This window comes from Chaetomium fimeti (genome assembly GCF_033439085.1).
Source record: "Chaetomium fimeti strain CBS 168.71 chromosome Unknown B0H64scaffold_5, whole genome shotgun sequence".
Lineage (NCBI taxonomy): Eukaryota > Fungi > Ascomycota > Sordariomycetes > Sordariales > Chaetomiaceae > Chaetomium > Chaetomium fimeti.
Genome location: NW_026944333.1, coordinates 1,938,921 through 1,957,982, shown reverse-complemented (window position 1 = coordinate 1,957,982; position 19,062 = coordinate 1,938,921). Strand labels below are relative to the sequence as shown.

General features: G+C 57.5%; 7 protein-coding genes across 7 annotated transcripts; 3 read left to right on the top strand and 4 right to left on the bottom strand.

Annotated features, from left to right (window-relative positions):
- Positions 1-244: 244 nt before the first annotated feature.
- Positions 245-1,158, top strand: B0H64DRAFT_400656 (hydrophobic surface binding protein A-domain-containing protein). The gene has a single exon (XM_062804085.1). It carries the CDS (start codon positions 497-499, stop codon positions 1,010-1,012), a length of 516 nt encoding a protein of 171 aa, XP_062657932.1. The 5' UTR covers positions 245-496; the 3' UTR covers positions 1,013-1,158.
- A 980-nt stretch (positions 1,159-2,138) lies between these two features.
- B0H64DRAFT_443495 (uncharacterized protein) lies at positions 2,139-2,657 on the top strand (the record flags this gene model as incomplete). Its single annotated transcript, XM_062806712.1, has 1 exon — positions 2,139-2,657. The coding sequence occupies one exon, from the start codon at positions 2,139-2,141 to the stop codon at positions 2,655-2,657; it is 519 nt and encodes a 172-aa protein (XP_062657931.1).
- Positions 2,658-3,288: 631 nt separating this feature from the next.
- On the bottom strand, positions 3,289-4,208 carry B0H64DRAFT_186233 (uncharacterized protein). Its single transcript, XM_062799001.1, has 3 exons — positions 3,834-4,208; positions 3,631-3,746; positions 3,289-3,525 (listed from the first exon to the last, which is right to left on the bottom strand). The coding sequence occupies exons 1-3, from the start codon at positions 3,929-3,931 to the stop codon at positions 3,428-3,430; spliced, it is 312 nt and encodes a 103-aa protein (XP_062657930.1). The 5' UTR covers positions 3,932-4,208; the 3' UTR covers positions 3,289-3,427.
- A 1,589-nt stretch (positions 4,209-5,797) lies between these two features.
- On the bottom strand, positions 5,798-6,705 carry B0H64DRAFT_443493 (uncharacterized protein; the record flags this gene model as incomplete). The annotated part of the gene is made up of 3 exons (XM_062806711.1): positions 5,798-6,093; positions 6,236-6,357; positions 6,632-6,705. 3 exons carry the CDS (start codon positions 6,703-6,705, stop codon positions 5,798-5,800), a joined length of 492 nt encoding a protein of 163 aa, XP_062657929.1.
- Positions 6,706-7,442: 737 nt separating this feature from the next.
- B0H64DRAFT_324781 (uncharacterized protein) lies at positions 7,443-10,964 on the bottom strand (the record flags this gene model as incomplete). Its single annotated transcript, XM_062800666.1, has 4 exons — positions 7,443-8,031; positions 8,575-9,359; positions 10,074-10,488; positions 10,594-10,964. 4 exons carry the CDS (start codon positions 10,962-10,964, stop codon positions 7,443-7,445), a joined length of 2,160 nt encoding a protein of 719 aa, XP_062657928.1.
- A 2,751-nt stretch (positions 10,965-13,715) lies between these two features.
- On the top strand, positions 13,716-16,931 carry B0H64DRAFT_324674 (uncharacterized protein; the record flags this gene model as incomplete). Its single annotated transcript, XM_062800664.1, has 2 exons — positions 13,716-14,018; positions 14,313-16,931. 2 exons carry the CDS (start codon positions 13,716-13,718, stop codon positions 16,929-16,931), a joined length of 2,922 nt encoding a protein of 973 aa, XP_062657927.1.
- Positions 16,932-18,064: 1,133 nt separating this feature from the next.
- On the bottom strand, positions 18,065-19,012 carry B0H64DRAFT_343768 (ubiquitin-conjugating enzyme/RWD-like protein; the record flags this gene model as incomplete). The annotated part of the gene is made up of 2 exons (XM_062801291.1): positions 18,632-19,012; positions 18,065-18,565 (listed from the first exon to the last, which is right to left on the bottom strand). Coding segments are annotated over exons 1-2 (531 nt in total), but the record flags the coding sequence as incomplete, so codon positions are not given.
- Between the last annotated feature and the right edge of the window lie 50 nt (positions 19,013-19,062).

The following is a 19,062-nucleotide window of genomic DNA, read 5'->3' as shown; positions in this document are numbered from 1 at the left end:
AAGGTGCCCCCTGAAGAGTGGTGACTTCCCTTAATAATTACCTAGGTGCATACCTACCAGGCAGTTACAATTTACCTGGGTAGGGAGGGAGTTGCCTACTAGTCCATCGGGTGGGCGATCAGTGGGGTCTGCTCAGCCAACAACCGTCGTTCAAGAGGTTTTACATGCACGGGAGGGGCGGGGATTGGGGAAAGGGGGGGGGGGGGTCGTGCGGCATGCTGAGCTCGGTCGCCCATAACTACCTCGGCAAGAGGATATTGGAGAAATACCGATGCTTGTGAAAGAGGGGCGGCCGGAAGGTTTCTATAAGAGAGGTCCAAGGTGGCTCGCTCCTAGCCTCAGGGGCAGCATCAGTCAGCAGTCAGCACTCTCAAAACTCAACCCTAGCCCGAGCAACCCCCCGACTACTACCACGCGGCCATCTCTCCCTCATACAACCTAACAACCACATCATCAACCCCTATCCCAAACCAAACAAACAAAGCCAAAAGCCACCATGAAACTCACCACCCTCCTCCTCCCCCTCACCCTCCTCCCCGCCACCCTCGCCGACGGCCCCTCCATCGTCGCCGCCCTCACCACCGTCAACGAAACCACCACCAAGCTCGGCGCCGCCGTCACCGATTGGCGCGGCACCATCCTCGGCACCGTCCCGATCCTGGCCGAGAGCACCGCCCTGCTCATCCAAGTCAAGCAAGGGACCGACACGGCCGAGGCCAGCGCGCCGCTGGACGTGCCGGCGTCGCTGGCGGTGGCGACGGCGACGGGCGCGCTGGTGGATTCCGTTAACGCCACGCTGGCGGCGCTGGTCGAGGCGAAGGGGATGTTTGATCGGTTGTTGCTGTCGCCGCTGATTGCGGTTAATTTGGGCCTGCAGCGCCGCGCGACGGCGGAGATGAGTGCGGCGGTGATTGGGAAGGTGCCGGCGGAGTTGAGGGAGGTTGCCGAGGGGTTGGTGGCGCCGATTGATGAGAGTTTTGGGGTGGCCGTGGAGGCGTATCGGTTGCTGTGATGGAAGGGGGGGGGTATGAAGTGCCTAGGTATTGGTTGTTACCAATTTATGCTGTTGGGAGTGAGATAGTTCTGACGACCTCTTTAACATTCGCGTGGGATGGTTTAGCCCCGAGAAAAGCATTTATCCGAATCGTATCGTCTCTACATATGGTACTTCTCTAGCACTGACATGGAACCTGACCCAACTCCCCCCTCGCCGACACAAACCGGCCCTGCGCCTCCTCAACCCGTGGCTTTGTATGCCGGATACTTTGTACTATACACTGCCCGCGGCTCCCGCCACAGCCCCCCCTAGCCCCGGGCCTTCGGGTATTCGGGGTGGGGTTGGACCGGGACCGACGCGCCGGCGTTTTTGAACGGGGGATATGTTGCGTATTATGTAAACTCTAATGTGATCACGACGGCATCCATGTTTGAAGTGGCAGGTAATGTTCGTTTAGTAGCGATCAACAAAGACATCAGCTGTGTGACAGATCTACAGATCTCTCGTTTCCTCGTTAGCACCATGCCAAGATGTCACTACTGATCGCAGCTGATCTCGAATCGACCAAGCAGAAGCGCCCTGCTAGTCAGCTCATCCACTAGGGCCAATCCCTTGTCAGGCTGATTCAGCTCAACACGACTGAGCTTCAAGGTCAGAAGCCGGGTACCCGAGTGAGGAATGTATGCAAATCCAGCCAGATCTACGTCCTCCGCCTCACCATCCCAAGGATATGTTCCTCCGGGGGTCACCATCCAATGCAGATCTCGCATGAATCCGGCCGATAAAGGCCTGCAACGCGTGGGCGTGTGATCGAGTTCGGCCCGAGAGCATGGAGCTAACACTGAGAGGATGGGGATCTTACTTGTCCAACGTCCTGAGGGTGCTGAGCTCGGCCATCCACGCCTATCCCGGCGACGCGGAATTTTTGATAGGCGGCAATTCTTGTGGGAGACGAAGCCCAGGGCCTCTATAAAGAGAGGCTCAAGGTCGCCCCCTCTTAACCTTGGGAACAGCATCAGGCAACACTCTGATCACTCTCCACCCGAGCCCGCTGAAGCCGCCCAAGCAGCTCGCTACCACCTAGCCGCTACAGCAACAACCTTTTTTCCCCGAACAAACTCCAAAGAAAACAGCACACAACATGAAACTCACCACCCTCCTCCTCCCGCTCGCCCTTCTCCGCCCCGCGCTCGCGGATGGCCTCGCCATCGAGGCCGACCTAAACGCAACCCGCGACGCCATGGTCAAGTACCGCGACGAAAGGGAGCGGGCGGGTTGGGAGCTGGTGACGCGGTTCGAGCAGGCGAATAAATCGGTGTTTGCGAGCGAGCCCTTGGAACAAGGGGCAGGAACTCGGTTGCTGAACGCGTTGGGTGCGCTGGCCGACTCCACCAATGTCACGATGCAAGCCATCATCGCTGTCCGCCCAGAGTGGCCCGTCAACATGCCCATGCACTTTCTTGTCGGTACCCAACTCAAGCGGCAGGTGTACGCTTTCATAGACATGAAGGACGCTCTGTTGCCGTTGTTGTTCGGAGAGCGAGAGGAGTCGGAGGAATTCGATGTGCCGCTAGACACTAGTAGTGTGTCGCGGATTGCGGATTCTTATTATCAAGCGATGGAAGCCTACCCCTACACGGCAACTTTTATTGATCACTAGGTCGAGACGGAGGTATTTCTTATGTTGGTGGTGTCGAGAATGAGATAGTCCCAAAGATCCCATCTCACTCTCGCATGGGATGGTTTAGTTTAGGACTGAGCAAAGCGTTTAGCTAGGTAGTCAGGTATTCAACCCGTTCAGTCCCTTCGGCTGTTCTCGCATTGATAGCGAATCCAACTCCGTAGCCAGCCATGCTCTTCAAGCGCTCGGATATACACCAGCACCCGGCCCACTGCAGTAACTCTGGTTTCGGGTGGTTTTGTTGTGCGGGTCAGTTCCCGTGCGTGGGTGCGTGAGCCAATGCTGCAATCGAGTGCCCGCATCCGTAGCTCCTGGGTCCATCCTTTGCCTTCGGTCCGAGCCGAAATTTGCAGAACGGTGCGTCCTCCCTTACTCGCTGTAGAGACTTTACTATGCTCCGCTGGGCTGACCTTCCAAATTCGCCGTTACTATCACCCAGTTGCCACTCTCACTCTCCGACATCTTTATTTTGTGGGGAGGTTGGACTTGAAAACACAATCACAACATGATGCATCCCGAATAGGTAGTAAGCGTAAGAGTACCTGCTCATTGCCGATATAAATGCTACCCCGTCTATAGAAAACCCCTTTTCCCCACCCGTCTCTCCTCCCCGCCTTCCAAAGGAATGGTACTGATCCCCGGCGCGCTCGGAGACAGTTTAGTTTTGCGAAAACACCTCTCAACCCCCACCACCATAGGGGGCAGTCACCGCCACCCTACATGTAAACCACCAACCCAGGACGGCCGCCCTACGAGCAGCGGTAGGAGTTGTACTTGCCCTTGTCGATGCAGCGGCCCTCGGTAGAGAGCGGGTCCTCGATGCCGTTGCAGTCCTTGCCGGTGAAGACTGCGGAAGCACAGCACCACCAGTCAGCCACACACCCCCTTTCACCACACACCTCTCTCTCGCCGGGGGGGGGGGGGGGAATGGTAGGTCATATCCATCACTCACCCCTGGGGTTCAGCATGCCGCCGGTGTTCCAGAAGAAGGCGGCGGTGGCGTCGTCGAGGTTGTAGCACCGGCCCGAGACGGGCGCGGCGTGGTAGAGGATGTTCTTGTCGTTACGGCTGCGTCAAGCGCGAGAGGAGTCTTGTTAGAAGGCCTGTCCCCTGGGGGGTGCGACGAGGAGAGGCGGGAAGTGGGTAGCGGCTTACCAGTCATCCAGACTGCTGTACTGGTTCAGCTTGGGCGCGTCGGCCAGCGAGAAGGGCACAAGCGCCGCGGCAACAACGAGGAGGATCTGGGACTTCATGGTGAATGTGTGGTTTGGTTGGTGTTGTTTGTGTAAGTGGTTGTTGATAGTGTTGTTTTGGGGCTGAAGGTTGATGTTGAGCTGTTGAAATGTTGGAATGTGATGTTGGGCTGGTGTGGAATTGACTCGATAGGGAGGAAGAACAGGTTCCCTTTATACAGTGGTGTCTCGGGGGTTGAACGCAACTCTTCCCAACTACTAACATCACGCAGAGAGGGCATCGCCACGGTATCTCGCACTTCCCTTCTCAAAGTTGTCTTACGTTACTATTCAGGGCTACGGGTGCCCAGCCTCATGGCCATTTAGTCAGACTCTCTGGCATGACCAAATGATGCTCCCCACCATGACAGCTCGGTTGGTAGCTACCACGGTGAGCATCGCAGGTCCAAGGTCCGTGGTGTTGGTGGTGTTGCTCGGTATTGCTGTCGGTTACTGCTGTACCCAGTTCACATAAGCAGGCTCTGTGGCCCGGCCTCGGGAATCGGACCCAAGGCCGCCGGACTTTGAAAGTGCGGGCGCTCCTTTGCGGCAACAACACCAAGATAAGGCTAGTTCTAGATTTGCGGCGTCTTTGTAAATTCCCACCAGTGATAAGTCGGGTTCCTCTGTCGCCAAATATGGCGCATTACTACAACTTGCCCCTCGTCAGCTTGCCCAATTCTAGAGTCCGAGTTGTCCCCTTGTCTTTTTGTTTTGGAGCGCGCCCGAATCACGGCGGGCGATACTCGTGTCATCGAAGCTGACATGCCCGCCGCCAGTTGCGAGCGCCGCCGACATCTCTATGGGCAACAAGATGATGCCCAAGTTTAGAGGCTCTCTCTGTCGACATGTCTCGATGCAGGCCGGAGTCAGAGGCTCGGACTAGTGTTGGACCCACGCAAATCAGCAAGTGGGCGCTTGATTTAACGACGTCAACAAAGAAGACAAGTCTGGTGACCATTCGAGAAGCGAATGACACGCCGAGTTTGTGATGCGCGATGCTCGACGTGGGCTGTTGGGCACCAGGAGATCGCATTTGGGTCGGCATGAGAGGGCACCTCATGGACAAAAAAAGCCGAACTCCAAGTGCAGATGTCGGCAATGGAAACTTCGAGTCCTCAGCTGGAGGAATATAACGAAAGTCATCCTGAAGCCCAGAGGAACTCCATTTGCTCCATTTCCTTTACTTTTACCCTCTTTCTTTCATTTGACTTAGTTTTCTCGATTTCTTTTCATTTGTTCTTTTTGCTTGATTTCTTGCTTTCCTTTCGAGTTCGGCTTTTTTTGGCCAGAGGGTGGAGGGGAAGAAAAGGTGGGGGTAGAGTCACTTGAGCCAAATGGTAAAAAGGCACCAAGGGCGGCCGTTGGGATTGCATTGGCCCTTTCTCACGCGTTCGTCCTCTGAAAATTACGTGCAGTTGCAGTTTTTTGGCGATGGCCATCCCATTGTCAAATCGTCAAACAGGCTTCACGACCTCAGGAGTGGAGGTGGACCGACGGGATCTCCGTCCGGCCCCGGCGATACGTGTGGCCGTCAAGTCGGGCTAGGCCGGGCGCGGCGGTGGGGAGAAAAAGTACCGACCTGTTCAGCCAAGCAACAAAGGACAATACCGAGAGACGTCGGAGTTGCAAAGGAAGGGGCTCTTTTATTGCTCTGTCCAAACCTCCAAAGTGTCAACCTAACTTCTAACTCAAATCACCCGCAGTAAAAATTCGCACAAGATGGTCTCCTCAGCGCATCATCACACGCATCAGAGGACACGCATGGTTTTGGTGTTGAAAAGGGCAGGACAAAAATGACGGCTCAACCAGTGGGCGCAAGGACTCATGGGTGGGGAGGGAGTAGGCAGGGGGATTGTCACGGGGGCGGGTGGGATGCGGCGCCGCCTAGTCCTCCTCGTCGCTGCCGGCAGCAACGGCCTTGGAATCGGCCTTTCCGACGGCGGGGGCCGCGACCTTACCGACACCCTTCGCAGGCACCTCCTCGTCATCGACATCATCTTCCTCTTCTTCGTCCTCCTCGCCCTCGGCCTCCTCGTCTTCCTCGTCTTCCTCATCAAACTCTTCTTCCTCCTCAACCTCGGCCCTCTCGTCCTTCCCGTGGCCATTCGCGGCCGTGCCGTTCTTCTGAGCCGCTTCGACGACGGGGGCCGTCTTTAGCTTCTTCTTAGGGGGGGCTTGTTCTTGGACAAGTGTCAGCCAGGCATGCACGGTGTTGAGGATGGCGCATTGGGGAAGAGGCGGGATCGATGGATCCAATGGGCCTCGATCGACTTCTTTCTCAGAGGCGTGCAGGGTGTGGGCCAAGTTGGCCAAATAGCTTACCTGGGGCGGCGTTCTCCTCGTCCTCCTCATCGCCCTCTGCACCTTCGCCTTCCTCGCTGTACTCCTCCTCTTCCTCGTCTTCCTCGTCATCGATCTCCTCTTCATCGTCATCCTCTACATACCTAAGCTTTCGTTAGCAACTTCTTCTGGGCTGTGACTTGACGTCAAGGCGAGACGCCGGTCCGGCGCGCCTGAGCACGCTACCCAACCAATCCCGAGACAGCCGACGGAAACAAGTTGAGCGCACGTCTTGCGCCGAGAGGCGCCAGCAAGCTAGCTGATACCCGAATATTCCGGTTGTTGTCGTAATCACCCATACAAGAGACACAGAGACACCGGGCTTTTTTTTTTTTTTTTTTTTTTGGCAGAAGCCTGGGGATGAGTCGGATGACTTACTCTTCCTCCTCGTCGCCGCTGGGGAGCGAGACGAGCTCTTCCTCCTCCTCTTGCTTTCTCTTGCGGCCCGTCATTGTGGGAATGCGGCTCAAACGGTGTCAATTGCCAAGAAGGTCGGTGTTTGATGACGCAGAACGGCGGCGTTGGATGGGGAGATGGGCAGAATCGCGCTGGGTTGGGAGGAGACAGAAGAAGAGGGAGGCTACGAGGAAGGCGGTTTTCCGGGGGCGTGGACGGGCAAAGGCTGGGAGCTCTGGCAAAGCGGTACGTACCCGGGGTACCACTTCGCCCAGACCGCACTGCGCGCCGCAGAGCTGCTGCGGGGAACGGGGAGCGGGGAGCGACCTGAGCTGAGCGTGGCGGGAGCTGTTGGTTGTGGCAGGGGCGAGGGGCATGGGAAGCTGACGCCTCAGGCATCAACTATTCCGAAGAGAGACAGGGGAGTGCCCGAACGGTGCGAGGTCGGCGGCGCCCCTCCACTTGACTCCGCGCGAAACTTGCGAGTGTTCGCATTTGATCGCGAGAGATCCGTCTTCTCGAGCTCCACGAATGGCATGACGGCGCATTCACACAGTTTCTCGAGGTTGGAGTTGAGGGTGAGATATTGTGGCCTCAGGCAAGAACATAAGCGATGGAAGCTCTCATTTCAACCGTGGCCGGGGTGGGTCCTCTCTCGTCACCCCTCGGCCCCTCCTCCATTGGAAGCTTCCATCTCATGCCCGTCAACGCCGTCTGTTGTTGTCCGTCCTTGACGAGCCGATCTTCCAGGTTATACACACCTTGGCGACCCCCTTCTTCCATGCTTCCAATTCTAGCCCCCTTTCTTCCATTCCTTGAGAATTCGGCTCAAATTAGCCATCCTCGAGTTCGGCGGATACGGGTAGTCGAACTCGACATCGGCCTGCCACGGTTCCAGAGGGAGACCACCCAGGCCGAGGCGCTCTATCCATCCCGGAAGCACCGCGTTCTTGAGCTCGTCGACCGCTTTACCCATATACCATGTCCCGGATAGCGTGCTTCTCCGCGCCTTTATTTGGTCCATCACCACACGCAGTTCTCTGATGGTATCCTGAACCGGGGGGAAGGTGACAAAGGCCAAGTCCGCCGTTTCCCGGGCATCATCCCACTCAAGATGCCACCATGCGGATTGGTTACCGTCGAGGGAGCGGGCATGCTGCCGCAACTCGTCCTGAAGCGCGCAGGCGCGCAGCATCTTCGTGGCCATGTTGGCGAGCATCCAAGACTGCGGCCTTAGCCCTAGGCGGAGAGAGTGGAAAGTGTGGAGGGCCCGATTGAGTGTCTCCGTGCGCCGCACAATACCGTCCTTGGATAAGTGGCCGGCTATGCGTTCACGCAGCGAGATGCCCCCACGTTCCCCGACGGCCGCTCCGACCCGGTCCCTTATTCCCTCGGCTAGGACCTGCACGTGCGACAGGAAAGACTCGACATCACACAGAGCGTCCCAGAGCCCCGCCAGAGAGTTGTAATCAGTCGGGTCGGCGCCGCCGGTCAGGTAGTGGCGCATCTTGACTGTATGGTCGCCGCTACACCGACTCTCCGCGACGGCACGCAACAAGTCGTGCGCATGTTGGTCTCGGCACAGCCCGTGAGCCCCTTGGACCCCGCCGTTCATACCGAGCGCTACACGATGCTCCGACAGTGTTCCGTGGATCGGCTTCAGCTGCGAAAGCGCATCGGGTGAGATCGTGAGGCTCGAGAGAAGCTTGGGAAGGGCCTGTCGCCGGCCCCCGTCGTACTCGACCAGTTCCTGAAAGGTTGGGGCCCGAGACCCAATCATCAACTGAGAAGGGTTGCTGGCGCTCTCGTTCTGGGCCGCGTCCCTGGCTTCCATCGTCTTGCTAACATCCTCCAACCACGCCATCATTCTTGACTGCTGAGCTTCACCCAGCCAGGAACTGACCCTGAAACCCAAACGGCCCCACATACGTCGAGCAATAGTCAGGAAGTCGCGCCCATTCTTCTGGCCGAGGCGAAATAAGGGGCCTCTTAACAAGGGGTACTCCGGGTGCTCACGGTCTAACCCAGCGGCCAGCAGATCTGTGGCCGCGTGGAGGAGCACCGGCCACAGAGTATTCAGCATCTCCAGCGTGACGGTGACGTTCACGTAGTCGACGATGAAGGGCGCCTTTTCGGCCGGCAAGCGCGTCCCGTGCTTGCGGGACCGATCATCCGGCGGGCCGATCCCTGGGTATAGTGTGGTTTCTGGGAGCCACGAGGCGACGTTGACCCGAACAAGGCCGGGCGCGTCGAGCGCGAGGGTGACGTTGAGGTCGCGGTGAGGATTCTCGATGGAGTCGGACGCGTTTGCGTATAGCTCGGAAACCATGGCCAGATCGGCGACCGGGAAGGGCTTCGCCCTGATACTCACGGTTTCTGGACGCAGCCTCGAGATGGCGTCGGGCGAGGGAGCAAGCAAAAAGATGACGCAGAAAACGGCTACAAGGGCGGCAGTAAAAGCGTAAAGAAAACAACCAAAGTGTCGACACGGCCCGGTGGCATCGCGGTGGTTACCCCGGGCTTCGTTGCGCCATCGGGACTTTTCGCGGCTGCCGAGCCCGGCCGCCGCTGCCGAAGGCGCGCTGGGCCCGGCGTTGCTGGAACCATGGCTGGGGCGGCTAGATGAGTGGTGGGTGGCCACCATGTCCGCTATCCCGGCGGCGGGGTCATGGCGCTGATTGTTGTGGTTGCGGTGACGACGGCGATAGGGCTGGTCTGGAGCGGCGGAATACATGTAAAAGCTCAGATCTGGTTGTTGTTAGATGCCGGTACGGGTCAGCAAGGGCAACTTGTTGTGCTGTAGTAATGTGTGAGGCAGGGTGCAATTTCGCAGAATATCTCGCGTCCAGACAAACAACAAGAGGAAAAGTGTGTGCACGAGAGAAAAAGGCTAAACCTTTGGAGTTGCTGAGGCGGACTCTCACGAAGAAGGGGCTGGGAAGCAAGCTCGACATTGACAAAGACCGTCGTCAATCACCAAAGCGGCCCGCCCCAGTGACACCCGGATTCGGCAAAGAAAATATCACATCAGCCACATACGGCTAGCACAGCATGCCGCATGGCTCGTGGGGCGTATACATACGTGGTACAGCGTAGTACAAGAAGACATCGCTCACAGCAACTGCTTGCCCAAGTGGAAAATAATTTATCGTATTTTAGAAAACAAGAAAAGCAAAGGTCACGTTATGTAACCCGATATGATAATATTTAGTTAAATTATAGGCCCCGTCCCGCTTCCGGCTTCCGCGAGCGAGTGCCCGATTTTTACTCGTTCCAGTTAAAGAAACTCTTTGATAGTTGCTCTCCATTCCTCAGCCAAACCCACTACTTGCTCGACAGCCGACAGGAGCTCGGCCCGGTCCATCCCCTCGTCCAAGAGGCTCTTGATCTCGCCGAGGATGCGCGTGGTGGATTCCACCCAAACTTCCTGTGTCCTCATAAACTCGATCAAATTCCCAAGTCTTGCTTTGGAGTGCAATAACGAACTTTGAAGCATGAACCACGTCGCCTCGGCCACGTGTAGTGTCCGGACGAATAATGCCGCCTCGGGGTCGTCTAGGGAGAGCGGCTTCTCGTGCTCCTCATCCTCCCCACTGCTCGCTGAGAATGGGCTGGCAGCGTCGGCGCGGATGCGCATGTTGAGGTTTTCGATGCCCTCCTCAAAGAGAAGTCCAGGGGCACTACTAGTGTCGATTTCTGAAAGCGCATTCTGAACAGTATCGATGTGTTTCCTGAAGAGCGGGTATGTTGATGTATGATACTGGAGGAGAAGCGAAAATCGGTGCACCGCGCGCTGGAGACTTTCCCGTTGTCGTTTCAGTTCGAGGTCCTGTAGGGAGCTCGACTCTTCGTCCTTTGCGGGCTTGTTGATCTGGTCGCGGAGTACATCGGCGGCGCTATTGGCAACATGCAAGACCGTATTGTCAAGAGGCGTATCCGTGTACTCCATATGCATGGAGAAGGCTGTTGTGATCAATCTGCTCTGCTTGTTGGCCTCTTCCAAAACGCGCTCCCAGTTCTCCTGGAAACGGGGACTGGCATCCAGACCCCTGGGGTCTTTGTTGGAAAATACAACACTCGCAACCTGGGCGGCGCCATTTGCGGACGCAGCAGACAATAATTCGGCAATTATTGAAGACGGTGAAGACGGTGAATCTGTTCCCCCCCCTGTGGTGGTAGTGGCCGTCGACGTGGAATGACCGATGTAAATGCATAGGATGGCGCACAGTAGGGCCTGCCGAGAAGATAGCCTGAAAACGCGGTGGCACAGCGAGCTTAAACCAGCCGTGAAGGCCGTGGCGAGCGCCGGTAGCATCGTGTCGGTTGATATGCGATGTGTCTCCGAACTGCCTATTGGGTAGGGTAGGTATGGGAGCGAGTGAGAGTGCATGTTTGTGACATATTATTAAATAGGAATATCTGAGGCCGAAGGCGCCGTGAATAACTCCGATGAACACTAGATGTTCAGGAGGAACATTCTCAGTACCTGAACGGCGGGAGAACATCCCCTTTGTCGACGAACTCCCAGTACAACAAAGTGAGCCCGCTGGGCGGTAGCAGTTGCGCTTCATGGTATCTCGCAAGTAGGAGCCTCGTTAAGCGGCTAAGTGGCAGGACAATTTCGGCCCCAGCCAGATCAACTGCTTCTACCTATGTACATACATACGGGTTGAGATACAGACGTGCTCGTGTGACCGACCACAGGCACGACAAAGACGTTCCGGCTTAGGAAGCTCGGGGTCGGGCGACTTGATACAGTATACTTGGAAAAGGTAGCAAACTTTTATTGTGTTTTTTACAAACCAACAACTCATGAAACCTCCATAGCCGTCAAAAATTACAGCTGATGGCTATTTGATTTAAACATGAGGGTGTTTTCTCCATTGCTACCTACCTACCTAGTGCTCACCCTTCGGTGTTCGTTAACCCTTTGTTTCGCCCGTCAAATCATCCCAGGACAAAGAGATTTTCGTGCTAGCAGGGGGTTTCAACATGCATTTTGGAATTCTCGTCCACACTGGACGTTTGTCAGTTTGCCCGATTTACTGTCTGGTGTATATCAATATGTTATGTACACAAAGCTGATCAGAAGTTTGAGGTCGGCGGGGGCGCTTGACTTGCTTGCTGGGTCACTTGGGAGAGGCCGAGAGAATCGCCATTGCTGACGATGGCTGCTTCAATCTCGTCGAACTTTCTGGCCGGTTGTAGGGGGCTTGGTCAACAATGGGGTCACGGGTTGCCATGAAGGGCATCGGTTTTTGTTTTTCTTCGCAGATGCAATAAATAATATTACATTAACATGGTGTTCAGGTAGATTAACTGAACTGCGTGCGTGCGTGTTGTGCAAGGGTCGCTTATGAACTTTGATAATCAACTCGCAAGCTGCTGAATGCTGCGAGCGTTGCTTTGCCCGTCAAGCCCACCTCGAGTCCGTGTAACACAATTCTGGCCCGTAAATACTTGGACGGTTTGTTGTGACTGAGGAGGACTTGAGCTCACCTGCGGCAGAATGTTGGCAGGCATTGGCTCTGTCAGTTGTTGCGGGCTGACAAAGCGGGGCTGTTGAGAGGAGCCTCGAAACATTGACGATGGCCCGGGGAGCTCGCAAGAGCTGGGCCGCGGAAGCAAGGGACGCTGGCCGGGTTGCGACGCTGCAACTTGCCAAGGTGCAGGTGCTGCAAACCGCAAACCGAGATGCTCCAAGTCAATTCTGGAAAATTTCATCGAATCTTCCCCAACGGGACAGGGCTGGGGTAGGAGCAAGGGGCACCTTGGGGTGGCCAGGAGACGGTTGCCTAAACGAGACTAGTTAGACCCGGGTACCATGGAAGTGACCCGGAAGCCAGGAAGCTTCGTTCACAGGCTGGAGCATCAGCAACCTTGGATCTGACGGAGAGTGAAGACAGCGTGACAGTCCATCGGCCCCTCTGTCGGCCGCAGCTGCGAGGTTCTCTGGGTAGTGTAGGGAGTTACCTGTCTTGACATTCCTGGAGGAGTCGAAGGATACCTCCCACCAATCGCCGTTTGACGCTCCTGTTTTCGCCCCTGAAACTGGCAGATTTCCGGGTCCAAGCTGCGTCTGGGCAACTCCGGTCGTTTGGGTTGTTGCTTTTGGTCCGCAAAATTATGCTTCTAGCCAATGGTAGGTTGCGTCGTTGTTCACGCGAATTGCTTCAATTCGTTCGAGTGACAGCCGTCCGAGAGAGAAGCAATCGGAGGCAAGTGCAACTGACACAGGTGGTGGGATGTGACTCGCCTTCCTGGCTCACCGGCTCCGAGGGAATTTGAAGCACAAACCCACCATCGATTGGGGCTTTTAAAATTCCCCTCACTCACTCTCTCAATACTTCGGAGTTCCACGTTCCAATACAGATTACCTTCAACCACCCAGACCAACAGCCAGCCCGCCCTCCCAGGTCGTGGAATCCCAGCATCTCATCCGAGAAGACGCCCCGCAACTCGACGACTTTGCCCTCCTGAGCCTGGGCTGTTCCGGTGCATGCGTGAGTGTGCTGACAGCCAACAAGCGGCAGTTCGCCCGCACCGCTGCGTCGGCACAGACACGGCAGCCCGCGTCTCGTGCAACCAACCAGGAGGCCTGTGTCGGACGTGCAGCAATTTATCTCGCTGCAAGGGCATCCGATTGCTCCAGCATCCGATGCAAATGCCCACTGAGCTTGGGCGCTGAGAAAACAAAGTCATCCGAGCGGGATACCGACAATGGCGACGCCGAATATCTCGGCCATCTTCATTTGAGACGAGCAGTTCCGTCCCGTTGTTTCCGTCCTTTTTTTCGTTGCTGGAACCCGGACTCCTCTTCACTGGTATGCTACCCGAAATCAAGTGCGCGGGTTGCGACTAGGATCCCAGGCCAACCCCGGCACCAAATCCCAACGCTCCATCGCTGCGCTGGGACCTGCATCCGGGCCCGGCTGGACTCATTTGGGACCTGATCGGACCTCGCGACGGGGAAAAAGATTAATAAAATCTGGCGCCGCTCGATGATATTTTCGCCGGTCCTCCGCCCGTTCCGTTGGCCCGTCTCCTTTCGCAACGGCCCCCGGCAATGTTGGACCATCACGACTCGACCGACGGCGCTGCTGGCGGCGGAAGGGGCTATCCCGAGCAGCAGTATCAACGGCCAAACCCAAGACGCGGTGGACCGGGGCCGTATGCACCACCACCGCCCAGGTTGCAGTCAAGGCCGCAGTGGCCGACCGCCGGACCCTGGCCGAAACACGATGACGCTGATGCTGCAGATGCGTTCGAGCACCCTCCCCAGCGCCGACCTTTCCGCTTGCAAAACCCCCCACCCGGCCCAATGCGTCCTTCAGGTTCGCGCAGGCCGACCCTCGAGCTGAAATCCAACGTACATGTGCCTCCAGATCTCGCTTCCGCCCGCAGCGATTCGTTCTTCTACAGCTCCAGGCCGGCCAGACCCTGCCCAAGTCCGACCCCAACCATATCGCATTTCCAGCCCGTTCACAGAACGAGGGCGGAGTCGTCACCCACGCAAAGACCGCCACGAACCGCCTTCCCGGGCCTGTCGTCCAATCCGTTCATCCCAGAATCGCCCGAGGTAGAGACATCCTCCACCGAAATGCGAAAGTTTCCTCTCCTTGCGCGACAAAATGAGCAAATAGCACCGGTCTCGAACCTTGAGTCGCCCGTTGACAGCCGGCAGACGACGCCAATCGAACCCAATATGGTGGTGGAAAATTTCTCACGGCCGCGGAAAACCAGTGTCAGATCGCAGCAATCAGACGGTGCCCTGTCGCGGCGCATGGTGGGACACCGGCTACACGCCGAGCCGCCGCTGTTGGATCAGCCGCCGCCGCCAACCAGCAACCCACAAGGGCCAACGAGTTTCAGTTCGGCCCCAAATCCGTGGCCGAGAACCCGTCGGCTTTCTGGCTCTTCTTCCCAGTCCTCCAGCACCTTCTCCTCAATCCCACCCCGTCCGAGCAACGACGGCCTCAACATTGCTCCGAGAAGCGATTACTCAAGGCACCCAAATGCAGGTATCATCGCTCCGACGCCCGTCTTCCCGAGGCCACCGCCGGCCCACCACAACTACAGCGGCCCTTTTCAGACACACCTCCGGGAGATCCCCCCGTGGCTAGCGGCCGGTGACGAGCTTCGGTCGAGTTTTCGGTCGCAGTTCACTTCCTCCACGGCACAGGGGACCTTTTTCACCGCGAATGGGACCGAGAGAAATAGCGTTTTGACCAAGGCGAGCAGCGTCACGGAGCAGTCCATCATTAACGGATATGCCCGGAGGAGTTGGCGAGCGAATTCCGTGGATGACGGCCCGAGCTTGGAGGACGTAATGGGCATGTACGAAAGAGGTTTCAACGACTCGGATATCGAGAGCCTTCGTCGCAGCATGAGGTTTACCGAAGACGACGACATCCCCGAAACCGATCCCAACTTCGAGGTGCCACCGATAGAAGGTTCGCGACCGGCCAGCTGCCATTCCGACGCGAGCGGGTTGCGGGCGAAGATGCTGGAAGCAATGGGCGACAGCCTGCCAGCTTCCAAACCACTTCCGATACCCGAATCGGGATGTTCAACGGCGAGGCAGTCGAGGACCCGACGCTCGCTATTGCCGAGTTCGTTACCGAGTGAGGTCGGCCTGGGCCTGGCGACCGAGCAAATACCGAGACGGGACAAGGCCGAGTCGGATACCGTAGAGAAACACGACTCCGCAAAGCTGCTGGATGGCGACGAAGATTCGGTAATCCCTCGGGAGACAACTTCCCAACCGCCCACACCGACCTCGCCAACCTCGCCAACCTCGCCAGTGCAGGCGCAATCCCCAAAGGCTGACCTGCCTTCGCCGCACGCCACCACGCCGCCGGTTATCCCTCGCCTGCCGCAGGAACCGCCGGAAGAGCCGGGCAGCCGTGATCGGTACGGGTTCCGAAAAGCCAGTGCTAATGTCAGCCGCCAGGAATATGATGCCTGGGACAGTACGTACAGCGAGTACCTGGCTCGGAGACGCAAGAAGTGGATTGCATTCCTCAAGGACAACTCTCTAATGACAGACCGGCCAAACCGATTCCCCCCTCATAGTGCAAAGACAAAGCGCTTTATCCGGAAAGGAATACCACCAGATTGGAGGGGCGCCGCCTGGTTTTACTATGCTGGAGGGCCCGCTATTTTGAGTAAACACCGTGGGGTTTATGACCAGCTGGTGCAGCGAGCTGGCCTGAAACCGAACGGCGCAGGTGTGGCACCTCACCAACCCGGCGAGGTGAAGCCTCTGGTCGTCGAGGATATCGAGAAGGATCTTTACCGGACATTTCCTGATAACGTGCGGTTCAAACCGCCACCGCCACCCGCTGGAACGAGCTCTGCTCCGCCGGCCCCATCACCGCCGGCTACTGAGCCCGAGATTATCGCGTCGCTTCGGCGCGTCTTACACGCCTTTGCGCTTTACAACCCGCGCATCGGCTACTGCCAGTCCCTGAACTTCCTCGCGGGGCTGCTGCTCCTGTTTGTCGAGACCGAGGAACAAGCCTTTTGGCTGTTGAATATCATCACCCGAGTCTACCTGCCGGGGACGCACGAGATGAGTCTCGAGGGGTCCAAGGTTGACTTGGGCGTTCTGATGGTTGCGTTGAAAGATTCCATGCCAGGAGTGTGGAAACAGATCGGTGGCGACGAGCTCGAGGCGGGCAAAAAGAACAGAGGGCGGCGGAACAACAAGTCAGCGCATGGTGGCAACCCCGGCAGCATCAGCGATCCCAACCGCCTCCCCGCCATAACGCTGTGCATGACGGCTTGGTTCATGTCCTGCTTCATCGGCACCCTCCCCATCGAAGCCGTGCTCCGCGTCTGGGACGTGTTTTTCTACGAAGGCTCGCGCACCCTGTTCCGTATCGCCCTGACCATTTTCAAGCTCGGCGAGCGCGAGATCAAGGCGGTGCAGGACCCGATGGAGATGTTCGGCGTCGTGCAGACCTTCCCCCGCCGCCTGGTCGACTGCAACTTGCTCATGGAAACGTGCTACAAGCGGCGCAACGGCATCGGCCACCTCAGCCAGGAGTCGGTCGAAGAGAAGAGGCAGGAGCGGCGGGAAGGCATCCGCCGGTGGAAGACGGAGCAAGAAGCCGCTGCCAGCGATACCAACAGCCCGCGGCCCTCGACGAGGCAGCGGTTCGGCGCGGGGGCGCTGGGGCTGGACCTGGCGGCCGACCTCGACGAGGTGCGCCGGAAAGCCACGCTGTTCGGGCGGCGAAAGGATCGCGAGCAGGCCCGAGCTGCCGAGGTGGCCTAGCGTGCGCCCCGGCCTCTGTCGACCATGCCCCGGGATCGCTGACGTTGGACTGACAGTCGCTCATTTATTTATCCAATTTTTCCTTTGTTACAAGGCTCGCGTCGGGGACGCTTTCAATTCTTCGCTGCCACCAGGCCTCCACCTCCTTGGCCCGCTCCTTTTGGTATTTTCTGGACAATATGTAAGATTGCCTAGGTTGCGGCGACGGGGAGGGCTGGTGAATGCTTCGTGTAAATTTTTAAGTGTTTTATTATTCCTGGAACGGGTCCTCCGTCTAGCGAGCTTGTCATCATTTGGTAGCGTTTTCTTTTAGTTACGGGCATTGGCATGGCATGGCATGGCATGGCATTGGGAAGGCGGAGAAGATGGGCGCCGGTCTCCTTGATAGAGGAGAAGGAAAAAGAAAAGGCTACTTCAAGTTTTTTTTTATGTCTGGAGGAGCGGGCTATAACTGGATACAAGAGATCAGGGGACGAAAATGGGCGACATCGCATCGTGGATGGCGACAGATCATGGTAGATGAGCAATCAAATAAGATATACCCTCTGCCAGTGTGTCCCGTGGCTCTTCTCCTTGTGCACGCGCCGCCAAACCTCGCATGTCCACTACCAAAAGGGGCAAAAACAAAAACAAGACGCAGGGGCGCAGGGGCGCAAGGGGTCGTGGAAGCGGCAAGAGACATTATTCAATTCCATGTTATGTATCCGCTGCGCTCTCGATGAGCCCATCAGTTTGTTGTGTCCTGTGCCCAGAGTTACGGCTGACATGGTTGGCGGGTTCCCTCCGCCACCTTCACCGATTAAGCTGGTCAGCCGTATCAACAGAAACCACCTGCCTCCTTCGCCTCACCACAGGCCTCGTGCGCGAGGGGTTGGAAGACTCCTGGCGCGCCTCCTGTTTGCGTTACTGTCCGTATATTCCTTGTGACTTCGCGATCCCGCTCCGCAATGTTGGCATGCTTGCTGTCCCACAGGAACCTCGCCAGCAGGATGACCAGCTGAGCGAGTAGCTGCGAGATCAACCCAGCCGTACGAGTCGAAGCTGGCTACCACCGAGCGACATCCAAAACCAAGACCTCTCTACGGCCCGCCGCTCCCACTCCCACCCCCACCACCACCACCCGCCGTAGCAGCAGCCCCCTTCTTATCATCCCCCCCTTCACCCGCCGCGGCAGCGGCAGCAGCAACATCGAAGCGGACGGGCCCCTTGGCGTAGCGCTGGACGTAGGCGCGGGCGTTCTTGTCGAACTCCTTGCGGTCGGCGCGGAACTCGTCGGCGATGCGGGCCTCGAGCGGGTCGTCGGGCTGGGGCTCGACCAGGAGGGCGCGCACGGCCTCGAGCACCCCCGCCAGCCGCGTCGACGGCTTCCAGTTCTCCGCCTTGAGCGGGCCCAGGCAGATGCTGCCCAGGTTGTCGTTGGTCACGTTGGGGTGGTAGATGCGCGTCGCGAAGGTGACGGTCGGCGCCCGGAACGGGTAGTCCACGGGCAGGGAGACCACCAGCCCGAACTTGCCCCCCGCGTACACCGTCCCCTCCGGGCCCTCCACCGTCACGTGCCATTTGTGCAGGTCCGAGTCGTCGGGCAGGGTGATGCTGATGCCGGCCGGCGGGGTGGTGGTGCACTCGGCGAGCTCCTGTGGGGTGGGGTTTTTGGTTAGGATTGGGGTTCTGCAGTGGGGGGTTTCTGGCGCCGTACATACCTTGGCGATGCGCTTGTTCTGGGACGCCATTTTGCGATGTCTGCTCCTCGCTGATCGGGATGGCTTGTCGTGATTGTGCTCTGAATCAAGATATCACTGAGAGCGAAGCCGGGTTTGTGGTTTGGTTGTGGCTTGTAGAGGGGACAAGAACAAGGTGGGAGGGTCGACCGTTTGCACCAGACCGTGTGACGTGAAGGGCAAAGAAAGGGTGGGATGGTTAGGTTGAAAGACAGGGTATTTTTACCAGGGAGAGGGAAAAGGGTTGCTCTGTTGGTGCCACGTTTTTTAATTGAGAGTTGGGATCAAGAAACAACGAGTGTTGACACAGGGCCTCCAATGCAAGGCAGTCACGGTCGTCAAGCAGTCATCGTGACGCTAAAGCCAGGCAAGCAATGGAGGGAGCAAGGTGGGGTTGAGCTCAGGATGACACG

Bases quoted from the DNA above. Each gene is read 5' to 3' on its own strand.
- B0H64DRAFT_400656 (XM_062804085.1), top strand. From the start codon at position 497: ATGAAACTCACCACCCTCCTCCTCCCCCTCACCCTCCTCCCCGCCACC.
- B0H64DRAFT_186233 (XM_062799001.1), bottom strand. From the start codon at position 3,931: ATGAAGTCCCAGATCCTCCTCGTTGTTGCCGCGGCGCTTGTGCCCTTC. The intron at 3,747-3,833 runs GTAAGCCGCTAC...CGCTTGACGCAG, and splicing joins TACAGCAGTCTGGATGACTG to CCGTAACGACAAGAACATCC. The intron at 3,526-3,630 runs GTGAGTGATGGA...GTGCTTCCGCAG, and splicing joins CGGCATGCTGAACCCCAGGG to TCTTCACCGGCAAGGACTGC.